Here is a 13,947-nt window from a genome sequence, read left to right as displayed (position 1 = left end):
ACAGTGTCAGGAATCAGAGTGGCATCTTACTCTCAGCCAGAAGACTTTGAAGTAATGTCTTTAAAAACCTGAGTGATTTCAAGCCTGGAATTCTACATGTAACCAACAGTCAATCAAATGTTAAGATGGAGTAAACATTTTCTGATGTACTGATCTAAAATATTTACTGTTATTTAGGGAGCTCTTGGTAGAAGTACTTCAAACAAGGTCATAAACAAGAAGCAAAATATGGGACCCAGAAAACAGGATCCCAACCAAAGAGAAGGAGAATTTCCAGAAATGATAGTGAAGAGAAGTTCCAGGACAAAGGCTGTACAACTGGACTGAAACACAACAATCCTAGGTTGGAGCAGGAGGTTGGAAGGTTCCAGGAGGGATGCCTGCAAGAAAAACACCAAAAGTGCAGATGATCTCACAGGCTTGACTACATGCGAAATTATATTAAGGAGGGTCTTTTCAGAGTTGTTATGGGTTTAGGAAAAAGAGGTAAATGATTAGAGAAAATTGTATAAGTGAAAAATCAGTTTATGAACAGTGTGGAAAAAAGTATAAGAATGAAAACATTGATAAGTACAACATGCCTCACCAGTGAAATATTTACATAGTAACAATAATGCAAAACTCTCAATATGGATTTAATTAAGAATTAATGATGACTGAAGGGTGGAAATAGAATGTACATGAGCTAAAATCCTCATTTTCCATATAAAATCAATAGATGATATCTGAAACTGCCACATGTAGAGGCAGTTTCATGTGAAGATTAGGTGATGACACTCTGAAGCCAGACAACTTGAAGGAGTTTGCTAGGTAAAAAAGTAGGGAAAGGATAATTTAGACAAGATTTCAGCTTATGTGTGAATGAGACTACTGTGTATTCTATCTGAAGAGACCCTAAACTGATGCGAATGCATTCTTAGCTATTGGAGAACCAAAAGCTTGTGGCTAATTTTCAAGAAATTGTGGCTATATGATTAAGAGTGTAGTTAGTCCTTTTATTCCGCAGTCATTATGGATAGTTGTCCCTGCCTTGCCTATATCATGTAGCCTGGCAATATAATGATTCTGACTCCAGGATGCATGGTTTATCTGTGACCCTAGTCTGCCTGTACAAGTATTGAACTTGGTGAGGCTCAGTGAGTCCTGTGATCCTATAATGGATAGCCCTTAAACCTAATTACAATGTTATGTAGACACATACATATTAAACAGAAATTCCTTATAACTGAGATTTATTAATTTTAAAGTGTAGTTGTGACAAATTCCTATTTACTAATTTGATTATGTGGAGGCAGCTGGTTAGGACTAGAGCTAAGTAGTATGGTTCAATATTTATTGAACCCCTTTGCTATGTCAGGCCCTGTGCCAGGTAGTGAAGCAGAGTGCAAATGTGTATAAGAGACAGTGCTTGTCTTCCAAGTGCTGCAGGCTAGTGGAGAGGTGGGCAGTAAAAATACAATTTTAATATGATGTGATTATGTGCTTGGTTGATAAAGGTTAATATATATGCATAGAAAGTTGCTTATATCAGCCTGGAATATCAAGGGAGGCTTCTCTGAAGATAAGATACCTGGGGTGAGTTTTGAAGGAAATCTGAGATTAGGGTCCATGTCTGCTGACACTGAGTTAAAAATAGTCCAGGGCAGTGAAGTAGGAAATGGATGTTCAGAGTTCTGTTTATGCTTTTTAACATGTCCTAGCCTAAGTAAAACTCTCCATTTTAATTACAGAACCTAATATTAAAGCATTTATTGGGTATAAGTCCCTTTTGTAGTATGAAGATTAAAGTTATTAAAAAAAAGAAATACAAATGATTTCAGTTACAGAAGAGTACCTTAAAATAAATGGAAAACAATGGTTGAAAATGGAAGAATAACAAATTTTTACCTCTTCAGTCATTACAAATTGTTAACATAAGATGCAGTACTTTTTTTTTTTTTTTTTTTTTGCAGTTGCAAGATTTAATAGAGTGAAAGCAGAGCTGTCATACAATGGGAGGGGACCCAAAAGGGGTTGCCCACTCCCAGCTCGAATGCCTGGGTTTATCCCCCGATCATTTTCCCTCCCCCTGTGCTTTCATGTGATATATGACTTGACAATACTTTACCTCCTGCTTTTAGCCTAAGTTGTATTTTAGTGAGCCCTCTTTACTACCTGATTGGTCGGGTGTGAGCTGGGTTACAAGCCCTGTGTTTAAAGGTGGGTGCATTCACCTTCTCAGCTGGGCTTAGGAATTCTTAGTCGGCCTAGGAAATCCAGCTAGTCTTGTCTCTCAGTCCCCCCTCTCAACAGGAAAACCCGAGTGCTATTGGGGAGGTTGACCGATGACCGCTCTAACTGCTTCCTGCTGAATTGGGGCATAGTGGGGTCATGCAGTTGCGATTTCCTCGGGAGCGGTGCCTTCGATGTCATTAATGTCAGAGCATGGGCTAGCAGGCTGGTCCTGGGGTCCGCGGTAGATCTTAGTCATGGACAAGATGCAGTACTTTTTAAAGTGTAGATAAAGTTTAAAAATCGAAATATAGTAGTAGTTATTTAAAATCTATACAAAAATGAAATGTGTATATGTGTATGTTAGGCTGAATAACTGTCTTGTAAAGGACATTAATAAATCACTAACTTAAGTAATAATAGATAATTAGTAAGGATTAAAACTAATTCCATTTTTTAAAGGACAAGGAAGTATGGGTTTAGCAATTAGAATAGTAACAAAATACTGAGGCAAATATTAATAGAAATATTTAATTACTTAGAGCATTAAAATGTGAATAATGTGAGGTTTTTATGTATTTAAAAAATACCAGACAAACATTATTTTCCCTAGACATTACTAGATAAGTAGAGGAAGTCTGGAGAATAAATCTGATTTATCCTTATTTTAGCAGAGCACTTGATGGTCCAATTGTACTTAAAAATTAATTTAAGTTGTTTTGGATATTTGCAGTGTTTAGTTGATTAAGATCTGAGTGAGGTACAGTACCATAGAAAGCACAAATACCGGATCATAGTGGTAATTTTAGACAATGATTTTAGAAGATAAAATTGGTAAGTGATACGCATACTGAGTGTGTGTGTGTGTGTTTCAGGAAAGGTTTAAAGTTAGTTTTTTACTGAAAGGATAATTATCATTCCTTATCTTACTGAGTAGTCTGTTACCTAAAAAGGCAAAATCAAGAACCGTTTTTGGAAAACAGTTATTTTAAACAATGGCAGCACTCGTTGGTCAAAAGGCAAGAAGTAAAACTTTTATTAGGTAGGAAAAATTAGGAGAAAGAAAAATGTTGCTAATGGCTCTCCATTTGGATAAATATTATATGTTTGTGTCTTTCCCATTGTATATTTGTATTTCCTAAATGCTTATATCTTTTCTATTCGTGATTATTTCATATGAAAATAATAAACATTATATAGTAATCACTGGTTATTCTGTTCCTTAATTTTGGACTAATGCATTATTGTTTAGATGCTTAATATGTCCTTTTCTTTTTTAGGTATTTGAATAAAGGAAAGCCTCTTTTCACATTGTGATTTTTATTTAAGCTAATGTTTAGGCAAAGGTGATCTTTTAACAATGTGCAGTAAAGTCTGAGATCTATGTCAATTCTACATATGTTATTTTTCAGAAAGAATGCTTTGTGGAACTTGGCTTAAATATAGGACAACTGGGTATAGATGATTCTACACAAGTGCCTCCTGGTTGGTATTTTTCCAGTTAATTCAATTAATGATAAATGAGAGTGAGCCTAAGGTTTATATTGCTATTTCCAAGTTAATTTAGCAGTTTTTTTTTTTTTTATATATATCTGAAAACTAAGCGTGCTTTTGCCTCTCCTTGGCTACTGTTATATATTGAATAGAATCCTGTATGTTGTAAGTATTAAGAGTTCAACTAAATTTTGTCTTTTTATTTGATCTTTAAAATGATTTTGAAAAGTCATATATAAGTTATTTTTGTTGTCAGAATTTTATTTGATCTTTAAAATGATTTTGAAAAGACATATATAAGTTATTTTTGTTGTCAGAATCTTTAGTGGCAACATCATTTCCTGGCCAACAGTATCTGTTTTTACTTTTGTATCACCAAGTTAAGTGAACACTGACGTCTACCTTGAGTCATCTTAGGCTTTAAAAATAGTATCTTTTAAACCTTAATAATCCAAGCAGTTTTCCTAACTTTTCCCTTTTTGTGCATAAATTCAGTGTATATTTTATTAAATATTACATTGGTATTTAGCTATAATAAAAGCAAAGTAAAAATTTACTTAAAGTATGGGAGCCTTGTATTGTAGTGGAAATAATACTAGATAGGGGTTAGGAGACTATTCTGGTCTTTCCTCTGCCACTGGCTAACTGTGTAACTTGCACAAGTCACTATACATCTTTGGACTTGTTTCTTCCTCTATAAAATAAGTTGGCTCTTACTACTATTATAATAGCAATATTACATAACTATTACTATTATTATTACTATATAATCAGAAATAACCATTGAGCACATACTATATGTTGTATCTCTATTGTCTCATTTTAACCTCTCAGCAACTCCATAAGGTATCTATTTTCATTTTAAATACTTTATTAATGTATAATGCACATAGAGGAATACATATATAATAAGAGGACAGCTTAATGAATTTTTACAAATTGAATACACCTATTAAAATACCCAGAACACTAAACAGAAGCCCTCCTCCTACCCTCTTTCAATCTTTAATCCCCATTACAAAGATAACTACTATTCTGATTTCTGGCAGCACAGATTAGTTTTTCAAATTCTTGAACTTCATACGAATAAAAGCATACAGTATGTCTCTGTGATGTTTGACTTCTTTTGTTCAAATTATATTTGTGACATTTGGCCATATTGTTACATGTGTTTATAGATCATTTGCTTCCCAGTGTTCCACTGGATGCATATACCACACATTTATTTATCTACTCTACAGTTGGTAAATATTTGGGAAGTTTCAAGTTTGGAGATAGTACAAATAAGGCTACAATTATCATTCTAGTATGTGTTTTTTGGTGAACTTATCTATATTCTGCTGTGGAGTATATACTGGGAGTGTATTTGCTAGGTCCTAGAAATATTCATTCATTCATTCATGCATATTGATATTTGTATATGTTTATTTTTAGTAAATAACTGCCAGTGAGTTTTCAAAAGTGTTAGTACCAGTTTACACTTCCACCAACAATGTATGAGAGTCGTAGTTTTGCTGTATGTCCTCACTGATGCTTGGTGTATTTCATCTTTGTCTTAGTCAGTCTGGCAGTGTATAGTGGTATTGCAATATGGTTTTAATTTTCTTATATAATGTGATGTAGGATTATTATCTTCATTTTAAAGTTGAAGATGTGGAGATGTTAAGTAACTTGCTCCAGGTCACAAAACTAGTAAGTGGTAGAGCCAGGATTCAAAACTAAGTGGTCTGTCTCCAAAGTCTGCTACACTGTGCTGCTTCCCTCCTGCCACCTTTGGCAGCCTTTTCTTATTTTATAAGAAGATGTAAAATATCTTATAAAATAAAATACCTTATACTTTTATTCATGGCAAATGATAGTCATATAAGAAAAGGAAAGGAAGTAGTAACACAGCCTTGAATTATATTTTTATTTTTTACTTTTGAATAATCTTTAAGAGTTATTTAAAATTATTCTAAATCTCATAGTATCTGTGCTTTAGAAGACTTAACATACCGTATTTTTAAACTTACAGTGCAGATTTTCCTTCTTTGATTCATTCATAATATAACAAATGTGTTTGGGACCCTGCTGAGGGCCAGGGGTTGGTAAATACAGAGTTTTACATAGAATACATAGACATAAGACATAATCTCTGCTTTTAGGGGAAAAAATAGTGGTAAGTGACAGATAAGATACAGTGTGGTATTTGCTGTTATTACCTTTAAAGGGCGATTGGAGCATAGAACATCTAAGCCTGCTTGAAGCTGACGACCTCTTATTTTATATTTTAGTCTATGTCTTTCGCTTTAAGTTGGAAATGTAATCCTAATGTTGGAAAATGTTGCTATACTTGTGTTTGGCTAGAGGCAAGTTTTTTATATTCAGGATTAAATTTAAGTGTGGTTTAAGGGAATTGTGTTCTTACACATCTTTAAAACCTCTGTTACCTCTGTTTTATCATTACTGTTATTCAATTATTATATTTGAAATGCATTTCTTACTTACGAGCTTTTATATATAAGTCGGGAGAAAAAGTCCTTACAATTATACTATAGAATCCTTATTTGACAATAATAATAATAATAAAAAGTCATAGCCATTATTTCTACAAACTCATGAAAACGCATTGCATTTATTTTTAATACACACACATTTACTATGGAAACCATTTATAAGACTGATATTAACAGAGTGAGCAAGATCAGCATTCTCTCATAAGCCTTTATGATAAAGGAGGTCCTATGTTGATATTATAGTCTGAGTGTACGTAATAATGAATCTTATTAGACGAGGGTTCTACTAAATAGACAATTTCTTTCTAAAAGAAAAAACCATACTCAGTTAGTGCAGTATTTCCTGAAGCATTATACTAAGGAGCACTCATAAGATGCCCTGTGAAAAGGAGAATCTTGTTGTCAAATAAGGTTTGAGAAAGGCTGAACTGTATACCTTCTTAAGATGTACAGTGTATGTTACTATCTTAAAGACTATGAGAAGTCTTCACTAAACTATTAGCTTAGCATCTTCCAAGATCGTTTTAACAGAAGTATTTTTCCTGAGCAAGATCTATTAATATAGATTCATCTGTTAACATAATGGTCCTCAGGGCACTCTGAAAAACACAGAATTAGAGTATAAGTTGGAGATTCTGGTTCTGACTTTTTAGGTTTCTTATTCTTAGGACAGAAAATAGCATTTAAAAAGCAGAATTATTGTATTTCACATAATTGAATAGTTAAATTTTTTAAGAAGTCTGATTATTGTTATTTCATACTACTTTGGGTAATAAAGCACTATTACCATCTAGTAATATCATCTGCTTTTATTAGAAAATGAGAATTGGCTGGCAACTTATTTTTACTTGATTATTCAACTGTTCTTCATTCATTCAGTGAAAATTACGAATATAAAACATTTCTTGGCACATTATAAGAAGAAAATCTTGAACTGTATAAACTACATTGATTGAAATGAACATAAAGAATTATAATTTGAATCTTAAGAGACATTTTAACTTAATCCTTAGTCAAGGAGGATGAAAAAAATCAAGTTGTTACGGGCCAGTTTTGTGATGTGCTTATCAAGATAACTGAGAAGAACCAGTTATGGGGTTCTCTGTGAAAACTATCTCCAGTGCCTGTAATATACTGTTTGTTATTTTTTGAAAGTTTACTGAGCTAAGCCCCACTATAGTATGCTGCAGTATTACATCTGCCGTTTCATGCTATTACAGTGTTCACTGAAGCATTGTCTTCTTTGGCCACTAAGTCTCAGAAATCATAGCTGATTAAAATGAAACTGTATTGTTACTATATACATATATACATATGTTACTATATACATATATATATGAATATGTTAGGGATCCCAGACACTTTCCTTAGTCACTGTATAATCTGTTCAACTAATTACTTCTTAATTACTTCAGAAGTACTAGGACTACAATAAACTAAAAGAATAAGGCATTCCGGCTCAAATACTCTAGTGAAAAAACAGCTTTATGGATTATTTTTTAAAACTAAAAAATTATGTAATACTGAAACTGTACCACACTTACATTAATCTTTCTTTGATTAAGAGAATTCTTCTGATTTTTCCTTAGTGTTGCAATTTTATATTTCAAAACTAGAGTTTTCAAGTACTGCAGGTAATAGAAAAATGACTGCTAATTTTTAAATAACTTTTATAGAAGTACAACATACATACTGGATAGCACAGAAATCACGTCTATACAGATCAGTGAATTTTTACAAAGTGAACACACTTGCGTAACCTCCAGCTAGAACAAGAAACAGAGTATTACCAGCACCTCAGAAGCCCCCTTAGGCACACATCCAGATTCTGTCATGCTCATGAGTAAAAACTATTCTGCCTTCTGGCATCACAGATTAGTTTTGCTTATTTTTGTATTTTATAGAAATGAAATCATATATACTCTTTTGTGTTTGGCTTCTTTTGCCTTTCCTTATAATATTCAAGGTGTTGTAGAGAATTATAAATCATTCATTCTCATTGCTGTATTATAATCTATTGTATGAATATGCCACTATCTAGTATACTGCTGATGGTAATTTGAATTCTTTACATTTTCAGTTATTATCAATGGTGGTGCTGTGAATATTCTTATACACATCTCTTGGTGCACATATATATGCATTAGGGTTTATAACTGAGAGTGGATTGCTAATTATTGTGGGATATGCACATCTGTTTAGTGTTAGTAGATATTGCTGGACAGTTTTCCACAGTGTTTCTGCCAAGTTCTACTCGCACTAGCTTTGTATGAGAAATTGATTTGCTCCACATCTTTTACATTTAGAATTGTCAGTCTTTTTCATTTTAGCTATTGTGGCGGTTGTGTGTTTCATAGTGGTTTTAATTGCATTTCCCTGAAGACCAGTGTGGTTGAGCAACTTTTCATGTGTTTATTGGTCCTTCAGGTCACTTCTTTTGTGAAGAGCCTCTATTTAGGTCTTTTGTCTGTTTGTGTCTGAGAGTCATCTATCTTTGTCTACCAGGAGTTCTTTATATATTCTGAATAGGAGCCTTTGCCAGATATAAGTACAGCAAATATATTCTTCCACTTTGTTACTTACATTTTCTCTCTCTTAACAGTGTTTTTTGATGAACAGAAGTTTTTTTTTTTTTTTTTTTTAATGTAATATGGTCTAGTTCATGAATCTTTTTCCATTATGATTGGTACTTAAAAAAAATCTCATCATAGAATCTTTTGAAATGACATTTGTAGAGTGAGATTTTTCCTATATAGTAGTAAGGCTTTTATTAGATATACTTTTATTAGATAGCCAGTGGTAGATTGGAGTGGAAGTAGGATTTTGTAAATGAAGCTGTCATTAAGTTTTGTTTTTCTTTTAGAAAAAACTAAAAGATGAATGAATAGGAACATTTTTGTATTGTGAGGAGATGTTTTAACAAAGGGAAAATTCATCAATTTTTTGTTTGATTAAATGCTCATAAGTCTGTTTTAATTTTAAACAATTTAGAAAAAAACATTTTTACATATAAGATATTCTTGTAGTTTTCTATAGAGCCATCCAGCTTTAAAAATCATGAAACGTATCAATACCAGAAAGATGTATCTAATGTTGTTCCAAATGTGGTTGATCGTACTCGTGTCTAATAATTTTATTTTCTTTTAACATTTTTAGAACTTTTTGAAAATGAGCATGTACGTATTGGGCAAAAAGGTAAGCTTTTAATTATAAAAGTTATTATTTCTGAAAAGTGAGACAGTCCCAGGTAAATGTCTGCCTCAAATAACCTCCAACGGAAATTTAATCTCTGAAAAGCAAAAAACCTAAAGAGGGGTAATAGTTAACCGTGTAGATTTTATAATGAGAATCTTTATAAGTAGGGAAAATGCATCATTTTGGCTTTATCAATAAATGTCAGAGAAAGAAGTACACAGCTGGTTCACTAAAAAGGAAATGCAGACACATATTCCTCAGGGATGTTAGCTTAATCCATTCGGCAGTAGAATTTCATTTTAAAATCAAAGAGGCAGGTTCTGTCTTTGATGCACCCACACACCTCTCATTAGAGTTAATGGGAATATGCTTCCGCATTAGGAGAAAATATAACTGTAATGGTTCCCAGTGACCATTCACAGTGGTATGGCTTAATAACCAAAGTGGCTGTTAGTATTCTGGGGAATAATTTTTCCCTGTCTTTTGAAGATTCTTTTCCTTGTTTTTATAAATCCTTTTTTGTCTTTGAAATAAGAAGTACAGATTGGTCTTTGTGTCAGAATGAACCTTCTATGGCAACTATATTGTCATGTACCAAATCCCTAGTTCAATTTTAAAAAATTGTATTTATTTAGAATGTATTTGTATGATTTGACACTTTTATTAAGAGCAATTGCAAATTAAAGTGTTTCATCTCTTTTTTTATTTCATGATTCCTTTGTTTCTTCTGCTCATGTCATTTTCATTTAATATAAGATTATTTTTTCCATATCCTTTTAAGAAGAAAATATAAGATAACAATACTGGTTAGATAAACATTAGCAGTTGCTTTGATATGTCTTTCTTTGGTTTTGCTTCATTTTGGTTTTTTTGGACCTTTATTTCCAGACTGAATAGCTGACATTTTTATTAAAGAAAATAAAAATTAAAATGAAAGCAAAAGATAACATATAGATTGTGTGAACTTGGCTGCTTAAGAGTAATTTGATCCTTCTTACACGGTTATGAGATCTTTGTTTCTACGTCTTTTAAAATTCCTGTTTTCTGTTGATTTTCACAAATAACTAAGAAGTCATTTAATAGACTAGATAGCTATCATTCTTATATACTGTAATTCTTAGCCATGAAACTTCCTGTACCATACTATTTCCAAATATTAGAACATTCATGAGGTAGTAGAATATACATAAGAAATTTGGGGTTTCTGTAGCTATGAATTTACTTGATAATGGAATCTAAAAATTATTTCATATATGTATATACATGCAGACACACACACACACACACAATACTAGTTTCAGATCCATAGAGCTATAGTTAAATCAAAGTGATCTCAAAGTCCTTATTAAGTCCCTCCTTATCCAGACTGGGTAAGAGATGAAAGAGCTTAAGGCTTGCAACTGGGGCGGAGGTGGGGGGATGGGGGCTGCAAATAGGGCTGTATTGAAATCCAGAGAATAAGTTTTAAAAGGTAAAGATACGGTGTAATTATGTTAGATAGAAAGACTGAATGTCAGCTTCCCAAAAGATTTATAGTTGAAGATTTCAGTGATGTTTCTTACATTCTGAGTTTTCTAAGGAGATTTTCATATACTTTTGATAGTTCTAGCAGAACAAGATAGTGCGGCTGCTCAACAGTACATCAGACAAGGAAGTCCCACGGCACTGAGAGCTGAATTGTGGGCTCTCATTTTGAATATTTCCAGCCAACCTGAGGTAAGAAGAAAAAAAGGGTGGGTCAGATTTTAGCTTTGGGATATTTATTTTTCAAAGACCAGTTATTCAAATTAGAAAAAAAAACTTTTGTTTCTTAATCTATTATTAACCCCCTTTTGAAATTTTCAAAATCACTATAGTTTGAGGTTCTAAAATAAGATTTAACATATAATTTAATCATTGTCTCCTTAATATACAAGTTTTTGTTATTAATAATTAATGAAATGGTGTGATCTTACATATACAACAAAACAGTAAGTAAAATTTTGAGGAGTGGAGGCTGACAATTTAGATCCATGATGTGTGGTAGAATAAGGATGTTAGATTACAGAGAAATAAAGGCAACTCAAGTTAAGTAAATGAATTCTTTGTCCCTATAGTTACCTTTGAAATATGCACTATTTTTATGGTTCTAGAAATTGACAGATTAAGTGGGAATGTTATTTTTTTATATGTAAGAACATTTTATTTTAGGAAATATGAATATGAAAAGATGGGTAATAGATTAAATAAAGCAAAATTATATAAGACATTGATTCTTGAAATATTCTTAGTGGGGATTTTTTGTTTGTTTTTTGCTTAAGCCCATTAATCATAGAAGTTATCCATTTAAAAGATTTTAATGAATAGCACACTAATGGTTTTCTAGCTTGGTGGTTAAAAAGATGCGTCTTGGAATCATACAGACCTGGTTTCAACTTCTAGCTCCCCCAGCTTACTAGAAATATATCATTGAGCAAGTTCTTATATTTCCTCAAATCTCAGTTAACTCACACTTAAATATAGGTAATAATATTTATATCACATAATTGTTGTCAGAATTAAATGAAATAATGTACATGTACTTTTAACATAGTGCCTGGAACATAAATGGTCACTATTAATAAAAGTAATCATAAGAGTTACATATTACATATAATTATGTTATAAATTAATTATAATTAATAATGATGTTTTTAAAGAAAATCAAATGTTATTAATACTATTATAAAAACTACACCTCTAACTCTTGCAAACTATGTGTATGTGCATGTGTGTATACTGTGTTTTAAATCTCCCTCTGAACAGCTCTGTCAAAAATCACTTGCTTCCTTTTTGTAACAATAAAGCTTGTAATTTATTTCAGAGCAGTTTTAGATAAATGATATTGCTAACCTTTTATAGTGACACCTTAGAGAAAATAGGGTATAAAATAGATTTGAGTATATATTGGGCTTTTTTTTGTGAGTGTATCAATTCTTGTAGAAGAAGATACAACTCTTGTCCTGATCTAACTTTGTAGATGCGCTGCCAACTTAACTGTATAGAAATTGGATTAACAAATTCTGTCTCTTTGCAGAGGAATCACTGCCATTTCTAAAACAAATTTAGAATATTTCCAGAAGTATCATCCTAATAACCCCACATAATAATAAAATAATAATCCCAGGTAATCATTATTTTTTACAGTGTTCAAAGGTCATTTTTACTACTTGTAGATGTTTTCTTGTAAAAAGAAAAAAAATTTTTAAGGTGATTTTTACCCTTGAATTTTGGAGCTAATAGCCATCTGAATTTTCTAATTGCAAAGTGACAAGTCTATTCAATATCTGTAAATAGAAATTAATATTTTCAGAAAAGCAACCCTGAGTTTTTGATTAAAGCATCTTTTATCACTTACAGTTAATTTCAGCTATAAAAGTGTGACCCCAGTGAACTATAGTAGTTCCAAAATAATTGTTGTAGGTGAGACAGAAAGAGAGAAGGAAAAAGAATACTACTTCTTGTTAAGAATACCTTATTGAAATTTTTTGTTGAATCACTTTTCAATCAAATAAAATAAGCTGCACATTTAATTGTAGTCATAGTTGAGGAGTTAGACATAAGTGGAAGATTTTACATTTCACAAACATAAAGCTATTCTTTAAAATCTATTTCAATACAAAGACTTTGAATATAATACCTGTGGTTCCTAGTAAATTCTTTTCATACTTTGAATGGAATATTATCTAACTTTCATTTTTTTAAGAAAATCTGTGTTAGGTTTAAAAAGATTGCTTTTGTATGTTTCCTTTTCTACACATTTCTAGGTATGTGTCAAAATATCTATATTTAATAAACATTGTTCATATTTTTAAAATTTTAAAATTTCAGTTTGCTAATTAAAGACAGAAAATGTTCCTCTACTTTTGCTCTAGGTACTTGCTTACTGATAAAATAGCCAAGACTAATATTAACAAATAAGATTTTCTTTTTTTTTTTTTTGTTATACTTTAAGTTCTAGGGTACATGAGCATAGCGTGCAGGTTTGTTACATATGTATACTTGTGCCATGTTGGTGTGCTGCACCCATCAACTCGTCAGCACCCATCAATTCATCATTTATATCAGGTATAACTCCCAATGCAATCCCTCTCCCCTCCCCCCTCCCCATGATAGGCCCCGGTGTGTGATGTTCCCCTTCCCAAGTCCAAGTGAGCTCATTGTTCAGTTCCCACCTATGAGTGAGAACATGCGGTGTTTGGTTTTCTGTTCTTGTGATAGTTTACTAAGAATGATGGTTTCCAGCTGCATCCATGTCCCTACAAAGGACGCAAACTCATCCTTTTTTATGGCTGCATAGTATTCCATGGTGTAAATGTGCCACATTTTCTTAATCCAGTCTGTCACTGATGGACATTTGGGTTGATTCCAAGTCTTTGCTATTGTGAATAGTGCCGCAATGAACATACGTGTGCATGTGTCTTTATAGCAGCATGATTTATAATCCTTTGGGTATATACCCAGTAATGGGATGGCTGGGTCATATGGTACTTCTAGTTCTAGATCCTTGAGGAATCATCATACTGTTTTCCAT

General features: G+C 32.3%; 1 protein-coding gene across 1 annotated transcript in view; it reads left to right on the top strand.

Annotated features, from left to right (window-relative positions):
• The window catches only part of TBC1D19 (TBC1 domain family member 19), a 164,374-nt gene that overhangs the window by 75,990 nt on the left and 74,437 nt on the right, over window positions 1–13,947 (top strand). Inside the window, exons 9-11 of the mRNA XM_023223043.2 lie at window positions 3,624–3,696; window positions 9,357–9,395; window positions 10,999–11,111. Coding sequence (XP_023078811.1) covers window positions 3,624–3,696; window positions 9,357–9,395; window positions 10,999–11,111 — 225 coding nt within the window. The remainder of the gene's footprint in view (window positions 1–3,623; window positions 3,697–9,356; window positions 9,396–10,998; window positions 11,112–13,947) is intronic.

The sequence above is a fragment of the Piliocolobus tephrosceles genome, chromosome 3 (assembly GCF_002776525.5).
Source record: "Piliocolobus tephrosceles isolate RC106 chromosome 3, ASM277652v3, whole genome shotgun sequence".
In the NCBI taxonomy this organism is placed as follows: domain Eukaryota; kingdom Metazoa; phylum Chordata; class Mammalia; order Primates; family Cercopithecidae; genus Piliocolobus; species Piliocolobus tephrosceles.
The sequence above is the reverse complement of the archived record's forward strand: the minus strand, read 5'-3'. Positions and strand labels throughout refer to the sequence as shown.